Source organism: Schistocerca gregaria, chromosome X (genome assembly GCF_023897955.1).
Source record: "Schistocerca gregaria isolate iqSchGreg1 chromosome X, iqSchGreg1.2, whole genome shotgun sequence".
Classification (NCBI taxonomy): Eukaryota; Metazoa; Arthropoda; class Insecta; order Orthoptera; family Acrididae; genus Schistocerca; species Schistocerca gregaria.
In genome coordinates, this window is record NC_064931.1 from 561,425,414 (window position 1) to 561,447,339 (window position 21,926).

At 39.0% G+C, this 21,926-nt stretch overlaps 1 protein-coding gene across 1 annotated transcript; it reads left to right on the forward strand.

Annotated features, from left to right (window-relative positions):
- The first annotated feature begins 2,400 nt into the window (after positions 1–2,400).
- On the forward strand, positions 2,401–4,251 carry LOC126299179 (5'-nucleotidase domain-containing protein 1). The gene has a single exon (XM_049990947.1). It carries the CDS (start codon positions 2,498–2,500, stop codon positions 3,995–3,997), a length of 1,500 nt encoding a protein of 499 aa, XP_049846904.1. The 5' UTR covers positions 2,401–2,497; the 3' UTR covers positions 3,998–4,251.
- The last annotated feature ends 17,675 nt before the right edge of the window (positions 4,252–21,926 follow it).

Here is a 21,926-nt window from a genome sequence, read left to right on the forward strand (position 1 = left end):
GTAAACGAAAATTCCAGCATTTTGAACCACAGGTTCTGAGGTTGTGGTATTAAGAATTTCCTACACAGCATAGAAGATACTGTACAACCAACTGGTAAAATGTTCAAGGGTTGCACAAAACCCTAAGGTTCTGGCGAATGTCCTTCGGTTTGAAGCATTTGAGAACCAAGATTGGTAGTCGATCTTTTCAATTCATTCAACAACTGATCCAGTGAGATAAAGTCTGTTGTAACTGCCATTGTAGGTTAAAACTTCATGGGTTTCTCATTACCCATAGCTTTTCTCTGGGTGATCACTTGTGGTTACTCTGTCACAATAATAACAGTATATAATTGCAACAGGTAAAATACTACAATTCATTACTGCGTACCCTAAAAAGTATGTAATACTAGACAATATAAAAAAAATTTCAGCCACATGTGAGGAAGACGAAATGTGGGAAGCCAAAGACGACAGTGAAAAAGATATAGCACAGCATATTCCTTCAGCGAATGTCTTTAGTGTTCAATTAATTATGTCGCCGCAGCTTTATAACCACATGTGTAAAATGTGATGTAGGGTTGTGCATGAATTTCCATAATTCGTTCTATACAATGCAATAATATTTTTGTTATGATTTAATTTAATGCTTTAATAATGTTATGTGGACTGCCTAAAAGTGCATTATTAAATACTAACAGCCACAATCCTTGCAAAAGTGTACATAATAATTTTGAAATAAATCCATGTCATGTAGAATCTTCTTTTGACTAAATATAATTCTGATACTAGAAAGGATGTGTTTGACTAACAAATCACATACCCCTAATTCCTTACTAAATACTGATAACATGTTTTAACACATTTCTAGGTCATAATTAATTCTGTTCACTGAAAAATAGTAACAAATGTTGAATTTCTGATAAGAAATAATCCTCATCATTGAAGGGTTAAAGTATGTGAGATCCTCACTGGTTTGCATACATTTGTGAAAACTGTAAAATCATCAACAACTATGGAAATGATTATGGAACAGACAGTGTGGGAGCACACTATCAGTTTGTCTGTTGAATGTATGCATATTACAAGCAATCTTCATCAACACATAACAATTACATGTGTTAGTCAGAGACATTTACTATATTTATACAGATTTCCAAGCAGCTATTCCTATTTTAAAACAACCACAATAGGAAGCTATACTACCAGTATTTGTAATGTGGAGATGATTATGTGCGAGTGATATTTCAGTCTGTGTAAAGATTAACAGGGATTCAAAATGTGGTAACAGAAAATAAAAATATTTCAAAATGTGTTCAAACCACTTTACATAAGTATGTTGGTGTGTGCCACAATTTACTGAAATGGTTGGTTGACAATGCAATCAAATTATAATACCCCTAACACACAAAACTATGCAAGTTATATGAACAGTTATTTTACAGAGAGTTTGGCAATGATCACGTAACTAATAGTTAATTTATGCATTTGAAATCAAGGTTAATTATTCTTCTGCAAAAACTTATCATAATCAGCGTAGAAAGCAATGTGAATTGCAAATCTTTCCATAAGGACACAGGCATCTGTAATTTTGTGTAATAGCAATGCAAAATTATGGTCGACTGTCCCATTTTTCACATACTTTTTAATTGGTAAATAAAATGTAATAACTGAACCCAAAATTTCAATAACTCCTTAACTGTCTGCATTATCTATTTCCTGAGAAAACTATTTCACCAACTTTTGCATGTAAAATTGATTACATGCTTCACTGTGGGGCACATTTTCACCAGCAAATCACTTCTTACTTTAATTGTTATGAAAATATTCTATATCCTTCTGAACTAAGCAACATCTGTAGTAACCAAAGGAAATAATCTGCAGCCCCACAGTTTTCATAATTATCCTATAAAGACCATTACACATAAATGAACACACTTGGCACACTTTGGAAACAATAAAGTGCTGGACAAAAAATTTCGTTATTTATTTTCAATGTTAATTAAATAATATTGTTAAAATAAAGTTACTTTTACATAATTGGTTAACTTCTCATTAAAGTCTCATTCTATTACATTGCACAACAGGCAAATTTGAATCCCTCTTAAACTATCGTATTAGATTATCTTCCAGTACACCACAAGTTCTGGCAGTCTGTCTAGAGAAAATAAAGCTTTCAGCCACGCGCACATATTACGTCTGGGCAAATCTTTCGTCCATACGCAATTTTTTTGTTTTCGTTCATTTGATGTGCGCTGAAGTTTGTGCAGAAAGTTCGTTGCGTGCCATAGAGCTGGTGACGGCAAAGATTTTCATTTGCACAATACGCAAGATGGTATATTTTTTATCTTGGTATTATAAGCTTTGATTTTTTGAACCTTGGAGCGCTGTTAGACGTTGTGCAGTTAGTGAATGTGGTTAATGTTTGTTATATTATGAGTTGTGGAATGCTAATTAATCAGTCGATGTATGTTGATCCACATTTGCGTGAAGAAAATAATTTTCATCAACAATAGTTATGTTCAATAGTGAAGTCTGCCTGAAGATTAGAAGAGTGTTTTCAGTACTTGTAGCAGGTTGTCGGTTTCATTCTGTCAAGAACAGAAGTCAACAAACACAGGAAGCAGTATTGCCTTACGTGGTTTCAGTTAGTAACTACACGCGTTTTGGCACACATATTTGTGATATATTTTCTAAAGCACGTATGAACGCATCTAAAATGACGGAACACAACTATTTCAAGTTCACAGATTACGATTGGATTGGTTTTGATTTAGACAATACTCTGTGTAAATATAATGTAGAGAATATGATAAAAATGGAGTACGATGTCTTGTCGAAATATCTTGTCGACAGCAAGGGCTACCCCGGAAAGCACTTATTGAAACCTGTTGATGATGACTTCAATTACATTAGGAAAGGGTTGATGATTGATTTTGATAAAGGTAATCTTTTACAAATTGGCAAGGGTGGGAAAGTTCTTCGGGCATGCCACGGTACCAGAGTGTTGACCAACAATGAAATAGTCGAATATTATGGACAAGACAGAATGTGGAAATTGGCTGGGGAATTTTACGAGGACATGCTCGGTGCATGGAATGGTCCGCTGTCACTCAAATTAAGAACTGTACTGGATAGCTTTGATATGCCTGCCTCCCTTGCATTTGCCCGCATAATAGATACATTAGATGAAAAAGGACGAGAACTAGATAAGTATAATGTTTGGCCTGATGTGCTAGACGGTTTATATTTCATGTATCAAAGAGAACACTTTGGTACGGATACTGGCGGCTACTTTCCTGCCATGAAAACGTCTCCTGAACAATATATTTACCGATGCAGTGATAACGTAACCTCTTGGTTGAAAAGTCTGAAGAAACAAGCAAGAACGTTTTTATTAACGGGCTCAAATGTTGATTTTGCATCATTTGCGGCGCGGAATTCCTTAGGCGAAGATTGGGTCGAATTATTCGACATAGTCATTTGTTTCGCCAGGAAGCCTGGATTTTTTACAGCCTCAAGGGAATTTGTCGCAACTGAAGATGGTAAGGAAACTGTATCTGTGACTGTAAATGATCTGCAATTGAATAAAGTTTACAGTCAGGGCAACTGGAAGGAATTGAGACAAGTTTTCTCCAAAGCTGTAGGAAAACAAAATCCCAGATGTTTATATGTAGGAGACAACTTGATCCAGGATATATATGTACCATCAAAATACGTGGATTTAGATACAGTTGCAATTGTGGACAATATGTTGGAAGAAGAGCAGCAAGTGTCTGTCGACAGCAGCAGTTCAGGGGTGTCGTCTTCACGGCCTTGGGCATCTTATTTCGGTTGTGAAATTCATGGTATTAGTATATGGAGTGATATTATACGTAAACATTCAAAAATATGCGTACCGAGTGTTGATGTCCTTGCAAACTATCCGGTTGATTACTTGTGGACTTCATTTAGATTTGAAGATCATAATTGCAAAGAACATGGTTTCCATCCAGAAGCCCCTGTAATTTTTCGTTGAGCATGTTCCGTAATGGTTTCAATTCAGTGGTGGGAGGAAGCATGTGAATGAATGAGCTAGTGAAGGTGAACTCATTTTACTTTGTGAGTGGGTGTAACAGATTGACAGACTAAAAACAGTATTATCACGTAGTATCTTGTGTAATTAGTTGGAAAAACATATGTATATATTGGCGATGTTGGTGGTGTATGTGTGAAATATTATTGTTTATGTGTAGATATTAAATTTCAATAAATAATTCAAAACTCCTGAAATCCTGATAATGGTGATGTAGCAATTTCTGTGGAATTGCTTCAGGCAAATGCCAGAATGGTTCCTTTAAGGCACAACCCATTTCTTTCCCTAATCTGAGCATGTGCTGTCTTTGATATCCTCATTGTTGACAGGAATGTTACACTAATCTCATCATCATCCTCCTCCTCCTCCTCCTCCTACAGATTCTGAGCTGTGTGGTGTCTCCTACCCAGTAACCTGGAATTTTTCATAGTTTGAAATTCTATTTTTATGTAATAAGCACAAAAATACTGGTTGGGGATTTGTCTGTTATGTAATACAGCTTTTCTCAGTATACTTTGCAGGTTGCTTTTGCAAATTTCGTTTGTTAAATACTTGGTGAACATATACATGTGCTGCATCAAACTTTATTTCATGTACATATTTCTTGGCTTCACCACCTCTCAACCAAATATCCCCTTCCAACCCAGTCTGGAATCTGGATTACGCTATACATCAGTTAATCAGTGTGTATTAAAATTTTTATTTATGTGGGGGGGGGGGGGGGAGGAGAGGATTAACAGGCACACTTTCACAGTAGCCTTCCTCTGATGTCAAAAATGACATTAGCTTATTGTAGTACATAATTAGTATTCACTTTAATTTTCTCTTTCCAGCTGTTTGTGTCAACACTCAGACTGGTGATTTGGAGTGTCTGTTAGTGCCTTTTGAAAATTATTCACTGCAATAATACAGTTTTGTGTTATCAGTCCAAAGACTAGTTTGCTTTAGCTCTCCATACTAGTCTATCTCGTGAAAGCTATTTTTCGTTTTATAAATTATTTGCATTGCAACTGCTTTTTTTCACTGCGTTGTCTGACTAGGGGGAAAAAAAGCAGCAGCAGCTTTTTGTGTTGTTCCCGCCCACCCCCTTCTGCACCTCAAAATGTCAATGAGAAATAAGTTTGTTGTGAAAGATTGATCTGTCTGCAGTTTTGGATTTCTCAGATGGAGTTCTATACTGTCAGAGTCATTGAAAGTAGGTAAACTTCACTTTTTTTGTTGTGGGAGGGCACCACATTAGGCAATTTGCATACTGAGAAAGATTTGCTTGTCAGTTTATTTATGCAACATATAATAGGGATCCTTCTTTGTCATGTGTCAATGTTGGTAAACATAATTTTGGATAGTTTTCCCATGTTGCTTATTGGTCTGAAGAATGTTTGGGTGTTACTGTTGGCTAGATATACATATTGTACTGGTCACACACTTTTACTTGGCCCCTCTGTGATCACTGTAAGTCTGCTGACTTCCTGCCACTCTGTAGTATCTATGGTCATTGCCAATATTAGCTACATAGCAGTGTTGTGTGGTGTAACTATTGTAAATATACTGTTGATCCGTATGCAGTGTTGTGTTTAGTGATTGCTAATGTTGTTTACAGAAATGAGCAAAGACTGTATGTGGTCTCTAACAACTCACTTGTGCCATTTCTGTGACGCATTAATCCATTACATGTAAGTTTATTTTATAAACTATATGCTGGCTGCTCTGGGAGGAGTAGGAGTAGGCAGGCTTGTCTCAGCAGCCAATCAGCTCGTAGCTGATCACGAGCTTCAGCTCCCAGCATCTTCCACCCAGGGGCCAACTAAAATTTGTGATTGGCATGCTGTGTGGTACTATGTTCTTGTATGTAATGTAAAATCTGTTAGCGACTTTATTAGTTATGTAAGGGATGCACTATTTATGTAGGGTGTAACATTGCCAGGTAAAATAAATGTGTAAATAAGTTTACGAAGATCTGTTATAATTTTACTATTTGCTTCACCTTTTGTGGTAAGTAGTTTGAGTGCACTATATCTTCTTCAGATGACTTCTGTCTCAGTACATTTGATGACAACCCGTATTGCAAATTGAAATAAGTAGTAAGTTGCTGATAGCGGGTACTGATTTTCTTGTTTATTCTGCTGATGTGCAGAGCAAGCATCATAAAATCAGATCAATAAAGAAACTGCTGCCTGATATTATTTATGAGACTGGCACAACTAGTGGATGTATGTGTTTCCACTGATTGTTGCTGCACTTTGTCAGATGGTTACAGGTCATTGCAGTATACATTTCATAGCAGTGAGGTATTATGAGTGTAATTGTGCTTGTGTAAAATTCCTCATTGAATACAGAAGAAAATATCTGTAGTTGGTGCCTATATTTGTTCTCATTTGTTTTCTGAAACACATCAAGTGTTCGTAGAGAAGTTTCTGAATTCCAGTAGAGAGCAGCCTACAGGATTATATTTTTAAAAAGAAGGGGGGGGGGGGGGGGGGGGGGGTGAGCGAACAACAGACACATACATTAATCCTTGTTCCATAGATTATGAATACGACATTTCGTAATGATGTGGAACTTATCACTTTAACAAGTTTTTTAGACAGAATAATTAATTTTTTTTACAGTTACTACTTCATATCTAAGAATTCATCTATTGAGTAGGAGGAGTTGTCATTCAGAAATACTTTTAATTTGCTTTTAAATGTTGGTTGGCTATCTGTCAGACTTTTAATACTATTTGGCAAATGACCGAAGATTTTTATGGCAGCATAATTCACCCCTTTCTGTTCCAAAGTAAGATTTAATCCAGAATAGTGAATATCATCCTTTCTTCTAGTGTTGTGGCTATGCTCTTCGCTGTTATTTTTGAATTGGGATGGGTTATTAATGACAAATTTCATAACTGAATATATGTTTTGCGAAGGTATTGTGAATATCCCGAGTTCCTTAAATAAATGCCAGCAGCGTGATCTTGAGTGGGCTCCAGCTATTATTCTGATTACACGCCTTTGTGCAATGAATACTTTCTCTCTTAATGACGAATTGCCCCAAAATATGATGCCACAAGAAAACAGCGAATGAAAATAGACTAATTTACTGATATGTTTATCACCAAAATCTGCAATTACCCTTAATAGCATAAGTAGCTGAACGTAACTGTTTAACCAGTTCATCAATGTGTTTCTTCCAATTCAATTTCTCGTCAATACACACACCCAGAAATTTTGAATATTCTTCCTTAGCAACAAACTTCCATTCATAGTCTATATTTACCAATGGTGTTATGCCATTTACTGTACAGAATTGTATAAACTGTGTTTTCTCAAAATTTAGTGAGAATACATTTGCAGAGAACCACTTACTAATTTTCTGAACGACATTATTTGCAATTTCCTCAGCTGATTCTTGCTACTTGGGTGTAATTACTATACTTTTATCATAAGCAAAAAGAACTAACTTTGCATCTTCATGAATATAGAGTGGCAATTCGTTAATATCTATTAAGAACAATAAGTGACCCAAGACTTAACCCTGTGGGACACCATTCTAGACACCTCCCCAGTTAGAGGACTTTGTTGGTTTTTGCAGACTATCTGTACTGTTGATTTCAACCTTCTGCATTCTTCCAGTTAAGTATGAATTAAACCATTTATGCACTGTCCCACCCATACCACAATACTTAAGCATATCTAGAAGAATTACATGATTTCACACAATTTACAAATATGTGATGCTCTTCTTGAATACATTACCTTTTCATGAATTTTGGATAAAGCTGTCAGAAGTGAGATTGGGCGGTAGTTGTTAGCATCAGATCTATCCCCTTTTCTATGCAATGGTTTAACAATAGCATATTTCTGTCTATCTGGAAGAGTTCTTGTTTCAGTGAGTGACTACATATGTGGTTGAGAATCCTACTTATTTGTTGGGAATAAGCTTTTAGTACTGTGTTGGAAATGCCATCAATTCCATGTGAGCTTTTTATTTTCCTAATTTCAGTAGGAGAGGTGGGTCGAATTTCAATTTTATCAAATTGCATAGGTACTGCCTTGAGTTTCCTAATGAATAGCTGGAACCTATTTTCTCTATGATACTTAAAAAAATGATTATTAAAAATGTTTTCTACTTCTGACTTCTTGTTAACAAACTTTTAATTGTATTTGACAGAAATACAGTCTTCCCGTGCTCTCGGTTGCCCCGTTTCCCTTTTCACAATATTCCAAATTGTTTTAATTTTACTATCAGATGTGCTAATCTCAGACATAATGCACATTCTTCTGGAGTTTTAATAACTTTTCTTAATACAGTGCTGTAGTTTTTATAATGTTTCATTGTTTTGGGATCATTACTCCTCCTAGCTACAAGATACATTTCCCTTTTCTGCTTACAAGATATTTTTATTTTAGTAAGCCATGGCTTTTTACATGGTTTCTTACAATTATATTTCACTGTTTTCTTAGGGAAACTGTTTTCAAATATACTCATAAAGGTATCATGGAATAGGTTAAATTTTAAATTAGCATCATGTTCCATTAACACCTCGTCCCAGTCTAACTGTTGCAAGCTTTCCCTAAAATTTTGAAGTGTTAAATTGTTAATGGTATGCACTATTTTGGAGGACTTTTTGCATTACTGTATGGAGCTATATCATATACTGTAACTAGCTGTTCGTCATGACCAGACAGACCATTCTTAACAGGAAAAGTTTTTATTTGAGTAAATTTATCTTGGTCTATGAAAACATTATCTATCAGTTTGCTGCTTTCCTGTACCACCCAAGTAGGAAAATCAATAACTGATGTCAAATTGAAAGAACCAAGTAATACTTCAAGGTCAAGCTTTCTATCTGACTTTCAGAAAATCTATGTTGAAGCCCCCCCACAAACAATAATTTGCTTTACCTTGTATGACAGGTAGCACAACAAAGAATCCAAGTTTTTCAAAAATAGTTGAAAATTTCCCAGTGGGGACCTGTACACAGCTACAATTATAAAAGTGCCTTTATTTAGTTTAAGCTCACATGCACATGCTTCTGTGTGTTACTCTACGCCAAATTTCTTAGTTTCCAACTTTTTCACACAATGAGTGATTTTAACATATGGCAACTACTCTTCTCTTCACAGTGTGTCTACTTACATGTGCTGATAGCTTATATCCACCTACATTACCATTTCCATACCTGTGACTATATGATGTTCAGACAGGCATAGAACATCTATTCCACCCTCAGTTTCTAAATCTTCTATACAAATGAGAAGCTCATCTACTTTGTTATTTTAATCCCCTGATATTCTGATGCAATATATTAACATTATTTTGTACTGTGCTTTTGTGTGAATCTTTTGACATACTAACGTTGTTTTTCACTGTAATCTTATTGGAATCTTGGTGATATTTTCACATCTCTAGTACCTGCCTGTCTGAACTTTTCATTATGCTTAATTTCAATCAATGTAGGATGACTGGATACTGATCTTAGCCTAAAAAAGTACTCCCACGAGTTTCAGTGCCCACCCCCTCCCTTAAAGATTTTGCTATCATCCTAGCCAGTTCACCCTTCCCTTTCCTACTGAGATGCAGGCCGTGTGTTGTGAACTCCCACCTGCCAACACCATCAACAGGAACCAAACCTATGCTTGACAAAGTAGCTGCCTGAAGCAGTTGATCTAGCTCCATAGTGACCCTCCTGACAGAGCTGTTCAGTTGGGGCCGGTCATACTGCATGAAATCAGGAACCAAGCCAACATTTGTATGGTTCGTTGCAGATGCAGATTTGGTATCAAATACAAAACAAAATAGGGAGCATTCCAGTAGGACTTCATAGGCCATTGTCGATATTGAAAGCAGAATTACTGTCAATCCAAAAACAAAAAACCAACAATGAGATGTTAAGTACACATCTTGTCGTAAAATTCTTTATGGATTAAAATGTAAATCATACTACATTACGACTGTGCAACAACTGATGGAGAGACAAATTGCACTGATTCTTGCAACAGGCTTTTCAGAATTATTGCTAGTGAATAGATAGATCCAATGTTGTGTCAGATGTGGTAGTGTTTCATTTATCTGACTATTTTAATTCTAAGCCCACCAAGTATTTGATGGTGATGAATTCTTAAGATATATTAGGTTATACACTTCACAATGAGAAAATTGGTGTTTGGTGCCATTTCCAGTAATTGTGTACTTCAACCAGTGTTTTGTGACCAGGCTGTTAATACATACATTTATCTCACAGTTTTCAAAGAATTCTGTGTGTGGTTAGCTAATCATGAAAAGCAATACAGCCTCTCCCAGCAAGACAGAACAGCATGTCATCCATAAAATGTTTCACTGATTCGCGTTCATGCGGGTTTAACAAATGAGCGTGTTATTAGGAGTGGACAGTGGCCTTCATTTTCCCCAGAGCTGTATATTTGCAATTTTTTTCCCATTGCTACTAATCCTACAATACTGATGAACTGAAGGTGAACATTCAGTGAGAAATCGATGCAATTGATGACATTTTGTGTGGTACAAATCTCAGTACGATCAATCCAGCTCAGAAGTGCAACAATAAAGTTAATAAATGCCATATTTAAATTATGTATCATTCATAGAATTCCATTCCAACAGAAACTACCAATTCTACAGTGGCTACCTTAAGGGTTTGGTTTTATGTTGCTCGCCCTGTGCAATGAGTGCAGTCTGTAGATGTGAAGACGATGAGTTATTCAAGGTTTTATCAAATCCGTCTCCTTTCCTTGCTCTAATGCTCATCATCTCCAAGATCTTCAGTTGTTTCCCTTCTTTACATTTAACAAGATTTACCTGAAAGAGAGTTTCGAAGGAAGGAAGATTATGGTTTAACATAAACGGTGTTTGGGTGGATAAGAAATCTAATCTTACTCATTGAGATAGTTGATGTATGATTTATTGGCACATCAAAGTTAAAACCACTATTTACAATTTTTTTTCTTCTTTTGCCAAATGCATCCATCTCATATTACAAGTCAGAGTACAGCACCATTACAGGATCACTGTTGAACTGACATGCAGCAAAAGTTACTAGAGAATATGTTGACATTTAATGCCGCTAGAGGTCACTTGTGTATTCATGTCATCGTCAGCTGCAAATATAAATACATATGTAATTGTAATAAAATTGTGGTAGCTGGAATACAATTGTAAAACTGTGTAGCAGGTAAAAGCTGAAATATTTTCTAGAAGAAGAGCATATCTAGCCATACAGAGATAAAACAGTAAGTAAAAGAGACAACATGTCATTAAGACTGCAAGGTAAGTCATATTTCAAATTCCTATCTGTATACTTCAGATACATGCACAGCAAAAAACCAAGTAAAGGGTAAGTGCCATATGCAGCTCATTATGCAGGTGACAAAGAGGCAAACCTTTATTTAGTAAATTCAACATCAATGTCTTCAGTACCTACTTCTGGTGGTGAATGCATTACGCATTACAGGAGGTCATCTGCACAAAAAAAGCCTGTTAAATAAACATGAGATGTAGCCTGACATATGCATGATTGTGGACTCTCACAAGCCATTACAGTGGGAAAACATTGCAGTCTCAAAACCAAAATAAGAATATTTCGGCAGTGGCAAAGAAAATCTCCTGTGGCACTAAAAGATTTACATGAAATAGGAATGTAGTCATAAGTACGACACGTAGTTATGCAATATATTGCCCATGGATATAAGCAAAGAGAATTACGTGAGGTAGACGCATAAAGATTCCAGCAAAATGATTAGCCCATACACAATTCTGCTTAAAACATGAAACAAGGTGACGTTCAGCTCTAAGGTAATGTAAAATGTCAAGTATACAATGCAATGCATAGCTTGTGGTGAACTGCTAAGTAGGTCACAGCAAAATGATTAGTCCTTGCATAAACCAGCTTAAGACATGTGAAACAAGATGACATTCAGCTCTAAGGTAATGTGGAATGTCAAATATACAATACAACCCATAGTTCTATACGGGAGTTACAGTGATGGGGGAGTTGGCCGTCTCCCGTAAAGCCGGACATGTTGAAGGCTGGTGGAGAGATTTGCATTTGGTAAAAAGAATTCGACTGTTATAGCTGGTTGAGGAAGTTTACTTACGGTGAGCTAATTTAATTGTTGATCTTGACTGATGACAACTATCAGAAGACTTTTTCACATTATGTAAAAAGTAACATTTTGAGCTCCGAAAGATTACAGTCAGGAAGTAATATTGATTTCCTCCACAAACCACTGTACCTTATTGTAGATGGAGATCTTAATTTCTGAAGGAGGCCCATTGCTACTGTCTGTCCCTACTCCAAAACAGTTTCATCTGCAGCTTGTTGCATGTGTAGGTGAAGGTCTTGCAGCTCTTGAGTAGTGAGTCCTTCACTGTGGTCATCTGCAAGCTCTTCCACATCTTGGCAATTCACTCCTAACCCCATGGTATTCCCCAAATAAACAATTTCACAGTGGTGTGGTTAGAGTGTAAAGAATACTAGGTCATAGTAAATTTGAAATAATCAGTGCCAGAATTCAGTTTCATTGTTTCAAAGAAGTGTTTTCAGGCAGTTAGTAGACTGTAGCTTTTCCCTACCAAATATGAATGTGTAGTACAGAACTGCTCTGATGGGAAAGTAGTATGGGGACACGGTTTTTTTTTTTTTAGTATTTTTCATGTGTTGGTACACTTGCATGTGCTGCCAATATGGAGTGGGCTGGGATGAATTCCCGGCTTAACTGATGGAAATGTTTGTTGACAGTCAGCAGAAAGTCTGCTTATCTGAAGAACAGGGCCCACTGCCATGGGGAAACAACAGTTATACATACAGAATATTTTAGCCTTATGCCACATTGGGAGTCTGAATATGGTGGACGCTGAAAAAATCTCACACTTAAAGAAATGAGTCCCCCAAGACATGTACCAAAATCTTCTTGTAGAGAATGTCACAAGATAGGAGCTTATCAAATTTTGCCTGGGCTTCAAGGAAACACAACAGAAAAAGAGTCAGACAAAAGAGGTATGACTACTCCCGAATGTGGTCCCCGTGCAAGTTGTGAAAGACCATCATGATTTCACCTGTCTAATACACCATGTTGTAAGATAAGAGATACAGCATTTCATTGCAGCCAGCACTGTGAGGCTGTGTAAAGAAGAGCTACTGCAGGATGTCAAATTTTCCTGGAAAGAGATGCCATCTTTCTTTGTCCTTAAAGAGACACTAACATAATGTCCTGTTCTACCATCTGAAAAAAAGTGTGTTTGATCCACCTGCTACCATTCTGCTCCTTTAATTTTTTTTCTTTTTCTGTCCAATTACACTTATGTGCAAAATTTGTGTAGCAAGTGTACTTGTATACAGAAATGTCAAATTCATATTAGATAAAAGTTGAGGTAATCTTGTTTTGTACATCTTAATTTAACAACTTCCAAGTCCAAAGGTATAGTCAGTTTTACATACAACATCATGTGAAATAAATCGGCAGTTGAAGTTGTTATAAAGCCATGAGGCTGGAAAAAGGCATGAGCTACTTAGTAAATCTGAGCAGACTAACAGAGCTACTTGTATAGTCCTAATTTCATTCTTTACAGTAATCAGTCTTTTCTGAAAATTCGTTAATTTAGAAAATATCTGTTATTAAAGTTTTGTGACACCCTAAAATGTATTCAGCATTTAAGTTCTTCAGCCTGCTTTGTTCCCATGTTTGACATTATGCTTTTGTTGCCTTAATTTTCCAGAAAGATTACGCATTTGTTGGCCGAAATACACAAATAATTAAAAATTTAAATTAGGAATATTATGAACCTAGAAATTTTATAGGGAAATAGGCAGTTCACAGTGTTAAGCAAATAGTACACCGAACTTCAGTAAGCACCTATCATTCATTTAAACAAAATTATTGTTGGTCTCAGCAGCTTGACATCACTCCTTAACACGATCTTTGCATTTTTGTAAAATATTTCACAAACTACTCATATACCAGTTTTAAATACCCCCACCTGACTGCAGATTCTCAGTTTTCAGCTAGATTCCACTCGAGAAACATCTCTGTATCAGTTTCTCCCCTTGCGTGTAAAAAGTCCATGTTGCAATCACATGGTCAACATGTCCTTGTTGTGTGTGTGTTGAATTAGCAAATGTTTAACATCTCTGATGCCAAGAATTAGTCCTCTGTGTGCAAGAATATTTTATTGAGTCATATCTTTTTGGTGAAAGTTTATTTGAGAACACTATCACACAGATAGTCAAACCGTTTTCAGCAATAGACTAAGAGTTTAAAGGTGCCGCTGAGGAAGAATAGACTACAACCTAGTAAGTAATCTTACACTTTGTATGACGACAAAACTGAGACGGAGCTACACACAAGCGATAGAGGATAGACATAGTTCTAGAACAAATCCAGAAAAAACACAATTTTTCACTCCCTGTTCTTGGCTGTCCTTGAGACATATCTGGGTTTGGAATTGGGATTCAACAATGGCTCAACAGTCACCGAACGAACAGGCTTTGCGTACACACATGCACGGTGCAGTGCCTTCACAGCTGAATTGATGGCCATTAAATTAGCCCTTAGCCATTTTCATTCTTGCAGTGCCAAGATTATCCTAATCTTTAGTGACTCCTTTAGCAGTCTTCGGGCTCTAGACCAGTGCTATTCTCCTCTCCCACTGGTTACAGCTATTGAGAATCTTGCCTCTGACCTCCATCGAGCTGGACAGCCAATTATTTTGGAGCCTCATTCATGTTGGGATTTCTGGAAATGAACAAGCTAGCCACAAGGATGCCGATTCTGAAAAGGGGAGTCCCAGAACTGGACCTTCAATCGTTTACACGCCATTGATTGCTGGAAGTTTGGAACTCCAAATTATACCATTGATTGCTGGAAGTTTGAATGATCTGCCCTGATCTCCCCAAACAAAATGAGGACAGTTAAGGAGACCACAACCATGTGACAGTCTTCCTTGAATTCTTCTTGCAGGGAATCCACTTTCAACTCTGAATTGGCCACACTTGTCTGATCCATAGCCACATTCTCCGACTTGAGGATCCCCCTCAATTCAGATGTGGAGCCCACCTGATGGTGGCCCACTTACTCATACACTGTCCTAATTTGGCTGCTTTGAGACAGCATCTTAATCTTCCTGGCACACTTTCTCTGGTGCTAGCAGGCAATGCCAAAGCAGCTGACGTGGTGTTACATTTTTACCGTGAAGATGGTTTCTATTCATCCCTGTAATGTAGGATTTTTTGGTCTCATTTCCCTGGGCACCCCTCTCCTGCTCTTCCCATCCCCCCCCCCCTCCCTCCAGGGTCCCTTGGCACCCCGTGATCGGTGGCCCAGGCTGGCTTCTACCCTTTCCACCTTTTTATTCTTTTTCATTTCTTGGTTTTAATGCCCCAGATCAAATCCGCCCAGCAGATTACTGATTAGGGCTGGTGTGCTGGCCAGCCTGGATGTGGGTTTTAGGCGGTTTTCCACATCCCACTGGGTGAATACCAGGCTGGTCTCCATGTCCCACCTCAGTTGCATGACTCGCAGACATTTGCAAATGTTCGCACTGTTTCATGACTTACACTAGATGCACACATCTGGGATACACTACTTACGTCCCCGGGGGGGGGGGGGGGGGGGGGGGGCGGCATCTGCCACCCTGTGACACTAAAATTGCCAAATACGTAGTAACAGGGCTGACCCTACATTGAAGTTGGACAAAGGCCTAAGGAAATAACGTTGATTTTAATGCCTTGTCTTGACTATTCTTTTAATGACTTGTCTGTGCTGTCTTTTCTCTCTCTCTCTCTCTCTCTCTCTCTCTCTCTCTCTCTCTCTCTCTCACACACTCTTTTTTTTACACTTAGGCTTTCCAGGATTTCCTTTTTGCTTCCTTCCTTTGACGATCACTCCTGGTTCACCACTTAATGGATGAAGGGGATGGTGACCTTGCAGTTTATCCCCTTCCAGTCCAACCTAGTGCTGGAAAGGTGATGGCACATGCTTGCAGAGTACTTATCAAGTTAGAGGGAAACCACTCTACAACGAAAAAAGTGTCTTGCGATTGTTTGGCCTATCAAGTTTGGGCCATATTTATTTGGCAGACCATTCACTGTTGTGATGGACCAACATTCTCTATGCTATATGACCAGCCAGAAAGCTCTACAGTTGACTGGTGAGATGGGCACTGAGGCTTCAGGAATACATCACAGTGTTATACAAAGACAGATGCAAACATAAGGACGCCAACTGCCTTTCGATGAATCCTATGGCAGAACACAGTGCTTCTCAAGAAATGGAAGATCTAACACTGCTGAAAGCCATAGAAGCTTAGATGAATGAGGAACCAACCAAAGGAGAATTCCAATCAATCCATGGAACATTTTATAAGAGGAACGAAGATCCAATTGCGCAGAAGTAATCGCTTGTCACCCCAGCACATCTGCAGCCAGGTATCCCAAATTCTTTTCATAATTCTTAAACATCTGGTCCCTCTCATCTACCATAAATTCTGGTCATGCTTCAGGGACCATCATTAGACACTGTGGTGGAACACTGTGTGTTTCGTAGAACTGGCATTGGGTTCACTGCCTGGACTGTAAAAAAGATGGATCATATACAGAAACCTCTCAGCCTCAAGCTGTGCTCCATGCTGATGGTGTTAATGGCAGCCAACCTCTGGGGCACTTGCCCCAAACCTACCACTCCCCTCCCCTTTCCCAGTTGTATAAGTCTTTATCAGGCATGCAGGGCACTGCCTTAGTCAGTGTTTCTTTCCCTAGCAACTGGTGGGAATCCAGTGGATTGACCTTAATTCAACTCCTGGCAGGATGGATGTACAGTTAGGTAATACCTACAGCTGCCCAACAAAGATAGCTCGGTTGGTCGGTCTGCCTGATTAATAGTGTCAGAATTACAACAACAGGACACTAGTTTGTCGTAAGACTTTCACTGTAATAAAGGGAGCAGAATGAACATTTAAGATCATCTCCTGGTTCTACATTCACAATGGTTTGGGGGTATTGCTTGGTCCTTAAAAAGTGTTAAATGACTTTGTAATGGAATACTTCTACTTGAATCTGTCATGTCAAACCAAGTATGTTAGCTTCTGGGATGCAAGGCCTCAAGTGACTACCCTGTTGTTCCTGAATTGATAAACCCTTTGACTTATGTAAAGACATGGTGAGCTACTTGAATACAATGGAAGTGGACCATGAGGAGTTATGTGGAGAATAGAAAAACATGGGTGTCATGGAAGTGCAGAACTATATAAGGACAATAAATGGTACATTGGATAAAAACTGTAACATTTATTCTAACCTCAAACTCACTGAAATTACCTGAAAATGTTGTTGCAATCTATACCTGTCTTTAGATTTGACCACTTCCAAAACAATCTGATAGCTTAAATGCCACAGATTTAGTCGTACCACTGTGACACGTAATGGGAGGGCTACATGTAGAAATTGTGGCATGCCAGCTCAACACTGAGCTCAGGTGATTTGCACACTTCCTGGGAGGTGTATAAACTGCTCTTGGGACCACCTAGAATCGAGCAGGATGTGCGGAGTTTATAACAAGGAGAGGAAAATTCAGGATTTGAAACTTCAATATGCATACCCTTTGTTGTAGCTAAATGAGCTTTCAAAGCTATGCTGCCTCTGACATTTGCTACTTCTTTTGTGTTGGCCCTTAAAAAACCCAGAGGACAGAATCAAATACAAATATGTGCATTTGTCTATGTACCTGTAGGAAAAGAGCTACACTTGACCCTGAAACCATTCAGATGTTGTCAACAACAGACTCGGAACCTCAGCCACATGTCACTGCATAAAATTTAAGGCTCACTAAGTTGTTCCCCGTACCCATGCAACCAGCTCCCATAAGCAAGGTAGAAGTCAAACAAAAAGTAATTCAAAATTGAAGCAAATGACAGTTAAACCTTTGGATTGGTGAGCACTGCTCCTTTCCTATGGTGATTTTACCATCTACTATATTGATACCCACACTTACAAGATGCAACAAGTTTACTAAAGAGACTGCCTACACTACACCTCTTCGTCGCCTTTTGGAGTATTTTTGTGACGTGGGATCTGCATCAGATAGTATTGATGGAGAACTTCGAAAAAGTTCAATGAAAGGCAGTTCATTTTGTATTATTGCAAAATGGGGAGAGGATGTCATGGGTGTGATATGCGCGTTGGGGTGTTAGCTATTAAAAAAATATATTTTTTGTTGCAGCAGGGTCTTTCAACAAAGTTATATCACCAAATGTCTCCTCCAAATGAATAAATATCTTGTTGGTGTCCACCTGCATAAGGAGGAGTGATGATTGTAATAAAATAACAGAAATCATGCACTGAAAAATTTAAGCATTTGTTTTTCTCACACACTGTTCAATAGTGGTAAAGTAGAGAAATAGCTTGAAGGTGGTACAATGAACCCTCTGTGAGGCACTTAATTGTGAATTGCAGAATAGTAATGTAGAGGTGACCTGAAGAGCCAGACACTGTCTAATGTTCCCCCTGACCTCTTGGGTAAATCGCCACTGCTGAGAGAGGGAGAGAGGAGAACAAGGGCGACAATCGCTAATCAACAGTTCTCATAGGGACCTATATTGCAGTAGAATTAAACAGAAATCAATTACATTTGGAAGAACTGCAGCTCCTTGTGCAGAAGAGACCATTCTGTATCTGCTTACAAGAAACTCATTTAAAATCGCTTACACACCTCCATTGAGAGGACGCCTCCCCTATAGAGAAGATGATTTTACTGGCAGCAGGGCTAAGGTAGGGGGAGGGGGGACGGTTACTTGTTGATGACAGATGCAACTTCGCTCTTGTTCCTCTTAACATAGCTTACAGACAGTTGCACTGGAAGTTTTCACACCAGCTAAAATCACAGTATGCTCTTTATATCTTCCACCTCATGATCTGTTGGATGCAGACACACTGACAGAGCTTTCATGTCATTCCCCAACCATTCCTCCTCACGGGTGCTTCAATACACACAATGTGCTGTGGGGCTCGGCTAACACATACCCAAGTAGTCAATTATTGAGCACCTTGTCCATCCAGAGTGTGTCTGTCTTTTGAATTCTGCTCATATTATACACTTTCCTACAGCTACACAGTAATTGTTAGCTGTTGACCTTTGTTTTTCGTCTACTGTTTAGTGGGGAGCTGCCACAGATTTGCATTCCAGTTACCACTTTCCAATGTGGGTTCACCTGCTGACTTGGACATTGATTGACAGGAGACCTCAAAGATGGATGCTTCAAAGGGCAGTTTGGTTGCGATACAATTAGCACGCCATCTTCGAACAACAGGAATGTTCCCAGGAGATGGTCAAATATATCACTAGTGTGATCCACTGAGCTTCTGCTGATTCCATTCCCCAGTATAGCAACCACTCAGATGACAGTCTGTTCCTTGGTGGAATAAAGACTGCCATATTGCAGTCCAAGCCAGGCATGCTGCTTTTCAGAAATTCAAACACAATTACATTAGAAAATTTTCAAGTCTGTGAGAGTGTAAGCAAGGCAAGTGACAAAAGAATGGAAGAGGAACCGGTGGAAGGCATTCGTGAGTTCCATTAATTGGCCCAGTTCCACTGCACAAGTTTGGCAATCAGTAAGGCAAATTTCAGACAATGCCAGTACACCTCCCCTTATGGCTTGTTGAGAAGTGGAGTCTTGGTGGATACCTCTGAAGACTTGACTCCGATTTTAGCCAACTACTTTTTTACACAGTGCACCTTCCGGACAAACTTCTGAATTTCCAATGTTCCATAGGACTGTGGAGGTGAGGTTTCTCCACTTCTTCTCATATAATGAGGAAGTCTGCAATTATCTGTTCTTCATGTAGGAATTGGAAGTGACTCTGCTTGGAGTCAGAGACAGTGTTCCAGGAATGGATGAGATTCATTATGCTGTGCTTCATCATCTGTCCCCTGGAACCAAAGGCAAACACCTGTCTTGTTTCAAACAGATCCAGTTTCATGGGCAGTACCTTACCACCTGAAGGAGGCAATATTAAATCCATTGGCTGCCTGCTTAGCTGAGTGGTAATGTGTTTGTCTGCCATGCAGTGGGCCTGGATTCAATTCCTGACTGGGTTGTATATTTTCTGTGCTCATGACCTGTGTGTTTCATTGTCCTCATCATCACGGACATGTAAGTCGCCCAATGTGTCATCACCTGCAATAAGACATGCAACACGGCAGCCGAACTTTCCCAGACTGAGCCTCCTAGCCATCAGTGCTTCATGATCATGTCATTTCATTAAATCCATTATGGAAACCAGGCAGGGATTTTACTGACCATAGCAGTTATCAAAGTATAGCCCTTACTGGTTGTATGGGTAAGACTGTCAAGCACATGGCCAACTGCTGCCTTGACTGGCTCCTTCAATCCTGAAGTCACCTGTGATGGTTCCAGTGTGGTTTCAGGTGTTACCATTCCTCCCTTGGCAACTGAATTCTACAGGTGTCACCTTGTAAAACCAGTTGGAGGTACAACATCCTTGATGGATGAGAACTATGTGGAAGTCTGGTGCTTCTTATCCATTCCTCCCTTGAGGACAGGTGCTTTTGATATCGCACTAGTGATACATTGTCTGACTGCTGTGTTCAGGAGGAGGACCCCCCCCCCCCCCCTCCCCCAAGGCACTACACTCAGTACCACACTGTTTGCAATAACTATCAATGGCATCTCTCCTGTTAAATGCTGTTTGTTACAACTAGGCAACAGCAGCAGACCATCAGGAGGCTGGAAGCTTGACCCAGGCTCTTGCACCTCTAAGATCTGTGAACAAAGAGCACTGCCTCAGCAAAAAGGCATGCGTAACTGACAGCTTGAGCTTCCTGCAGTTGTATAGGGTATTAGTCAGACCACAATTAGATTATAGCAGCGTGGTTCATGGATTGGCACATACTTCCTGCCTCAAGATGTTAGACACTGACCACCATGAGGGCTGGAGCCTATTGGACCAGCTCAGTTCAGATTTTGTGAATAGAGGCTGGTGAATCACCACTCCAGATTTGGTGGTGCCACGTCCTGGCTAGATAGCCCTTGAAAAGATCTTACCACTGATTCAGTCAGTAGCATTTAGTGTGACAGTCTCCCCCAAACTTTGAGTGGCTGTTTAGGAATCAGTCGTATGTGCTGCTGGATCTGGATATATCAGACCAATTACACAGCCTGGAATGGAACAAATTGTCCCCTTGGCATGTTCTGAGCTCTAAAGTGATTTTAGGCTTGACCCAGTACAATAAAACCTGTATTTCAGATTCTGGTTTTAAAAGTCTGTTTTCTTCCATTTTAAGTACTTACATAGTTTTGTTGTTGTGTATACAGATGGCTCCTTGCAAGGGAATGCATTGCACTCAGTTGTTTATCTGTTTCCCCTGATAAGGTCTTCCAAGTGTGGCTTCCATAACACTAGAAATTAATGTGAAATTATATGGCATTATGATGGCAGTGGAATGGATTCGAGGGGGATCACAGAACAAAGTTCTTGTTTGTTCTGATGCACTCGGTGCACTACGAGCAGTCCACCATATGTATCCAATAAAGCAGTTGATTTAGATCATCCGTGGTATCTTAACAGTGTATCAAACACCAGGAGCTGGTCTTTGATTGATACCTTGACACATCAGTATACAGGGAAATGCCACAGCCAATATAGCAACCAAAGAAGCTTGTGGGGATTATGCTGTGCATCGATGTGGCACTCCCTTGCATGCCTTCATCTCATTGTTAGACAGAAAAATTATGCATCAGTGGGAAACTGAATGGTTAAGAGTGGTAAACAAAAACCTATGGTTGCAGGCATGGCAGACTTCAGTCCAACCACACACTGGAGATCTGTCCATCATCCTCATTGACACCAACATCAGTGTTA